The 6,114-nt window shown below is 53.4% G+C and overlaps 1 protein-coding gene across 1 annotated transcript in view; it reads left to right on the top strand.

Annotated features, from left to right (window-relative positions):
- The first annotated feature begins 163 nt into the window (after positions 1–163).
- Positions 164–6,114, top strand: part of LETM2 (leucine zipper-EF-hand containing transmembrane protein 2) — a 12,060-nt gene continuing 6,109 nt past the window's right edge. Inside the window, exons 1-8 of the mRNA XM_014955944.1 lie at positions 164–391; positions 1,538–1,985; positions 2,142–2,285; positions 3,728–3,862; positions 4,256–4,459; positions 4,987–5,106; positions 5,543–5,653; positions 5,797–5,883. Coding sequence (XP_014811430.1) covers positions 345–391; positions 1,538–1,985; positions 2,142–2,285; positions 3,728–3,862; positions 4,256–4,459; positions 4,987–5,106; positions 5,543–5,653; positions 5,797–5,883 — 1,296 coding nt within the window. The 5' untranslated portion in view covers positions 164–344. The remainder of the gene's footprint in view (positions 392–1,537; positions 1,986–2,141; positions 2,286–3,727; positions 3,863–4,255; positions 4,460–4,986; positions 5,107–5,542; positions 5,654–5,796; positions 5,884–6,114) is intronic.

Below are 6,114 nucleotides of genomic sequence, written 5' to 3'. Positions count from 1 at the left end.
GGAGGGGGGGTGAGCGGGGACCGGGAGGGAGCCGGGGGGCGGGATCGGGCTGGGAGACGGACAGCGGGGCCGGCGGGGATGGGGAGGGGGCCCGGGAGCGGCGCGAGGAGGGGGCGCGGCCTGGCCCGGCGGGCTGTGGGGAGCCCCCGGTGCTGTTCCCGTCCCCCCTCACCTCTCCCCTCGCTCCCGGCAGCCGGCCGGTGATGTGCCAGAGCCCCGGCGGGTCCTGCAGGGCCCGGCCCCGCGGCAGGGAGGGCCCCGGCGCCCCCCGAGCCTCCCCGGCCGCCGCTCCCGGAGATGAGGGTCCCTCCGCCGCCCGGCAGAGCCGCTGACTCCGTGGCACCATGGCCCTCTCCGGCTGTAACGTGCTCCTTGCCGTAGCCCGGACCAGGTGAGAGCCGGGGTGGGGTTTGCCGGTGCCCCGTGTTTCGGTGGGGGGGATGGGACAGGGAGAGTGACACCGGAGGGAGCACGGGGGCACCGGGCACAATTAAACGTGATTTATTTACTGTCACGGGTGCTGCTCCGGTGTTTTGCTGTGTGTGTTCAGTGTGATGTCAGTGCTGTACCCCAGAGCGCTCCCACAAACGGTTACCTGGTGGAACAGGCTCACGGTGTGGTTTGGGTGGGAAGGGACCTTAAGCCCCCCCCGTTGAACCTCCCCAGAGCAGCTTGTGAGGAATTCCCTGCGTGTTTCTGAGCACGGCTCAGCCCAGGGGAGCACAGTTAAGCTTTTATCTGCTCTTCCTGCCCCCCAGACAAATTTATATTGCCCCCCACACACTGCCCAAGTAGGCTGTGAGAGCAGTGGGACCAGAGTGTTTATTGGCAGTGGCCAGCAGAAAGCCACGTCAGAGCAGGAAACACCTAAAACTGGGAAAAATCATAGAATCATAGAGTTGGAAGGGACCTTAAAGATCATGGAGTTCCAACCCCCTGCCCTGGGCAGGGACACCTCCCACCAGCCCAGGTTGCTCCAAGCCCCGTCTAACCTGCCCTTGAACCCCTCCAGGGATGGGGCAGCCACAGCTTCTCGGGGCAACCTGGGAAGTACAAAGTTTGGTTTCCCGAGGCCGGAGGGATTTGGGCAGTTCTCATGACACACAGCGTTCTGTGAGCTCCTTGCTCTTCTATGGAAAGAGATGATGCCATCTAACCACACGCAGCCTGTCTTTAGGGGCTGATGTTCCGGGGGAGGGAGGGGGCAGGAAGCACAGAGAGCTCTGTTCTAAAGGCCTGGGGAGAGAGAGGAGAAGGGGCTTTGGTTTTCCTTTGTTTGCAACGGGCAAGTTTTAGCCGATGCAATCGGTAGCAGGGCTTCCTAGAGTCTGGAGTTGTTCTCCCCCAAGAGAGAAGTTGTTAGCACAGGACAGACTCTCAACATTTTATCTGTTGCTGAAGGCTCAGGATCTCAGATACTGAGGCAGCCGCAAGATCAGTCTCACAGGATTAATTTGGCGCCGAGAATGTTAATTAGTGTGTAATGCCCGGGTACCTTCTCCAGGATGCCCTGTTACTTGCTTAAATACCTCTCCAGTTTCAGAGGCTGCCATCTCCTCGCACACTCCACCCCTCCATACTCCCCAGCAGTCGCTTTTCTCCAAGTTGTGGATTCTCATTTACCCTGGACTTGCCCGCGAGGCTCGGAGGACCCGCCGGGGCCGCGCTGCGCAGGGTTGGGGGCTGCCCTGCCTCGCTCACCAGCACGAGCCCTTCACACATCCACCTGCTGGCACCAGGAGCTGCGGGATGGACCTCCTCCCCAGGGAAACGCTGTCACCCAGGGCACCAAACCGGCCAAAACTCCGGCAAAACAAGTCATAGAGGCTCCCGCGGGGAAAAAGTCTTTACGCCAAAAGATCGTGGAGGAGCTGAAGCACTATTACAATGGATTCCACTTGCTTTGGATCGACACTAAGGTGGCTGCCAGGATGGTGTGGAGGCTGTTGCATGGTCAGGTCCTCACTAGGAGGGAGAGACGAAGGGTAAGTACCAGCAAACGAACGCCCGGCTCAAATGATGCATTAAGAGGCTTCCTGTAGTGAAAGAAGTTTAGCTGCTCCATTTCCACACTCCTTTGGAACATGTGTTTTTGTGTGTCTGGTTGAATAATAATTTCTGCTGTGCTCTTCTCTGTGCAGCTGCTGAGAACTTGCGCAGATCTCTTCCGGCTGGTGCCCTTCCTGGTGTTTGTCATTGTCCCCTTCATGGAGTTTCTCTTGCCGGTCTTCCTGAAGCTCTTCCCTGAAATGCTGCCCTCGACATTTGAGACAGAGTCAAAAAAGGTTTGTGTCCCTTCTGAAGGTGTGGACTCACCAGCTCATTAGAGCGTCTGGGCAACTGCATAACTGGGGAGAGAGAGGAGAAGGGGCTTTGGTTTTCCTTTGTTTGCAACGGGCAAGTTTTAGCCGATGCAATCGGTAGCAGGGCTTCCTAGAGTCTGGAGTTGTTCTCCCCCAAGAGAGAAGTTGTTAGCACAGGACAGACTCTCAACATTTTATCTGTTGCTGAAGGCTCAGGATCTCAGATACTGAGGCAGCCGCAAGATCAGTCTCACAGGATTAATTTGGCGCCGAGAATGTTAATTAGTGTGTAATGCCCGGGTACCTTCTCCAGGATGCCCTGTTACTTGCTTAAATACCTCTCCAGTTTCAGAGGCTGCCATCTCCTCGCACACTCCACCCCTCCATACTCCCCAGCAGTCGCTTTTCTCCAAGTTGTGGATTCTCATTTACCCTGGACTTGCCCGCGAGGCTCGGAGGACCCGCCGGGGCCGCGCTGCGCAGGGTTGGGGGCTGCCCTGCCTCGCTCACCAGCACGAGCCCTTCACACATCCACCTGCTGGCACCAGGAGCTGCGGGATGGACCTCCTCCCCAGGGAAACGCTGTCACCCAGGGCACCAAACCGGCCAAAACTCCGGCAAAACAAGTCATAGAGGCTCCCGCGGGGAAAAAGTCTTTACGCCAAAAGATCGTGGAGGAGCTGAAGCACTATTACAATGGATTCCACTTGCTTTGGATCGACACTAAGGTGGCTGCCAGGATGGTGTGGAGGCTGTTGCATGGTCAGGTCCTCACTAGGAGGGAGAGACGAAGGGTAAGTACCAGCAAACGAACGCCCGGCTCAAATGATGCATTAAGAGGCTTCCTGTAGTGAAAGAAGTTTAGCTGCTCCATTTCCACACTCCTTTGGAACATGTGTTTTTGTGTGTCTGGTTGAATAATAATTTCTGCTGTGCTCTTCTCTGTGCAGCTGCTGAGAACTTGCGCAGATCTCTTCCGGCTGGTGCCCTTCCTGGTGTTTGTCATTGTCCCCTTCATGGAGTTTCTCTTGCCGGTCTTCCTGAAGCTCTTCCCTGAAATGCTGCCCTCGACATTTGAGACAGAGTCAAAAAAGGTTTGTGTCCCTTCTGAAGGTGTGGACTCACCAGCTCATTAGAGCGTCTGGGCAACTGCATAACGAGCTGCTGTAAATGAGCATCGGCCTCACACACAGGTCTAGGTCAGACATTCCTACCTCATTCCCAGCAGGAGAGTGGACTGGGGAGACTGGACTGTAAACAGGGATTGTAGGAGAGTGCACAGCAATTTCATTTCCTACAGTAACCAAAGCCTATTTGCTTTCAGTACTGAAAGTCTTATTTCATTTCTTTCCCAGAATTGCCTCCCTTCTGATTTTTCAAGTGGAATTTCTGGTAATTTTTTTTTTTTTTCCCCCTAAATAAAGGAAGAAAAGCAGAAGAAGAAATTAAATGCAAAGCTGGAGTTAGCGAAGTTCCTGCAGGAGACCATTGCAGAGATGGCCAAAAGGAACAAAGCAGATACAGGACAAGGAAAGCAATTCTCCTCTTACGTGCACCAGGTAAAGGGGCTGTGCTGGGGGTGACAGCAGGAGTACCTGTACCCACTTTGGTGCTGCTGGTTTGGGCAGAGAACGTGGGATTTGTGCAAAGATTACAGAGAGGCTGGAGAGCACAGGAGCTGTCCTGTTGGGTGGTTGTGTTGGGTGGGTGCCCTCTGGCAGGTAACGCCCCGCTGACACTAGTGTTTGACTCCGTCTCTCTCTGCAGAGGAGCATTTCCATCCTGGAACAAGTGAAGGTTTTACCCTGTGAGAGCCTTTAAGTGGCCACTCTGTTTCATTTGGCCTTTTAACTGTCTCGTTCTGCTCCCATGGAGCACCAGGAATGGTGTGAGGAACAAGAGGGTGATTCAGTTTGGGTCACTTCTGGCCCTGATGCCTCTGCTTTGTTCAGATCCGTCACGGCGGCCGGCGGCCCAGCACCCAGGAGATCGTGCGCTTCTCCAAGCTCTTTGAGGATGAGCTGACCCTGGAGCACCTGGAACGGCCGCAGCTGGTAGCTCTTTGCAAATTGCTTGAGCTGCAGCCCATTGGCACCAACAACCTGCTCCGCTTTCAGCTGCTGCTGAGGCTCAGGACCATCAAGGCAGATGATGAGGTGAGCTCAGAATCGCACAGATGTAACTGCTTTGGTGGAGTGCACGCTCTTCAGTCTCAGGGTCTGCCCTCTGATGTGTCACTGCCCACACTCCAGCCTCACACCTGAAGTTTAATGTTGATGGAGGTTGGATTCTCCCCAGGAGAGATCCCAGAAAAACCCAGAATGCGAGTTCATCTTCCTGCCCCCTTCCTGCCTCTAGTGACCCCTAACAAGCGTGGTGCTGCAGATCCTGTCACTCTGGGGAACACCCTCATTATTATTCTGGAGTTGTACCAACTTGTAAAAAAGGAAGGTTCCAATTCTGGAATAAATACTGTATGGGAACAGCAGATTTTAACCAACTGAATTCAGTAGGAATTTCCATTAGTTTATAAGGTGGACGGGGCAGTTCTGTCCCATCTCTGTGTTGGTGTGACTTTATGCAGATTTACCTAAAGAGCCATTCCTTTGGCCTCAATCTCATCGAGTGCATCAGGGTTTTGGCTTCCCCTGTGCCGAGGCAGGAACGTTCCTTTTCCTTTCAGATGATTGCCAAGGAAGGAGTCAATGGCCTGAGCGTGTCCGAGCTGCAGAGCGCGTGCAGAGCCAGAGGAATGCGGTCACTGGGGCTCTCAGAGGAGCAGCTGAAGGAGCAGCTGAGGCAGGTGAGTGCTCTCTGCTCTGGCCTTGTTGGACGAGGTTTCTCCTGGGACAGAGTGGTGGGTTCAGTTAGAGCAGACACAGCTTCACTAAGAGTTACACAAATGTTTCTAGATGGATCCTCACCTCCGTGGCTGAGCTCTAAGGCATGATGTGTCCAGATTATGTCTTAGACTGAGGAGAAAACCAAGTAGCATCAGGGCCAGCTACAAGCAAGATGAAGCAGGGGGTGGAATATGTTTTAAACTTCTAAAGTAGCCAAGACTTCCAGTAGAGCCAACGCTAGTCCTCAAAACTGTTTCTTCTCATTTTGGTAACTTAGAACTGTATGAGCCAAACTCAAGAAGGCTTTAAGATCTTTAAGGACAAAGAATGCTCTAGAAATAAGTGCTGACACAGAGCCAACATGAAGTACCTTTTCCTTCTGTTTTCTTCTTACAGTGGCTGGATCTGCATTTAAAAGAGAACGTTCCACCTTCTCTGCTCCTGCTTTCCCGTGCCTTGTACTTAATAGATGTAAAGCCACAACCTGTTCCCGTCCCACAAAATAAGGTGAGTTGTTTGAATGAAACTTCCAGGTTAATAGTTTAACCATTGCACACTGTAAAAATGAAGCTCTGTGACATGAATCTCGTTCTTTGATGCTCCAAGTGGACTGAAGTTATGACTGCACTGCACTTTGTGTTCTTCCTTAGACAGGTGAAGCTGCCGACGTGGTGACATCTGTTCCTGAAGGTCCAGAGACACTGGTGGATCCTGCCCCTGTTGCACAGGGAAGAAAGGTTAGAAATCAGCCCTCTACAAGTAGGAAAATGGGTGTTTAGTGCTGTAATCATTGGGAGGAGCATGTGTAAAAACCTTGCTAAAACAGACAAACCCAGTGTTTGACCCCACTGCACAGAAGCGATGCGTGTTCTTGTACGTGGGTTTGCCCAAGAGCTTCCCAGTTGCCTGCTCTGGGTTGAGAGACACGAAAAGGTCCAGAGCTCTGCTGTGGTGTGTCTTGTCCTCTT

The sequence above is a fragment of the Calidris pugnax genome, unplaced genomic scaffold (genome assembly GCF_001431845.1).
Source record: "Calidris pugnax isolate Ruff unplaced genomic scaffold, ASM143184v1 scaffold314, whole genome shotgun sequence".
NCBI lineage: Eukaryota > Metazoa > Chordata > Aves > Charadriiformes > Scolopacidae > Calidris > Calidris pugnax.
Note: the sequence above shows the minus strand (reverse complement) of the source record. Positions and strands in the feature narration are given on the sequence as shown.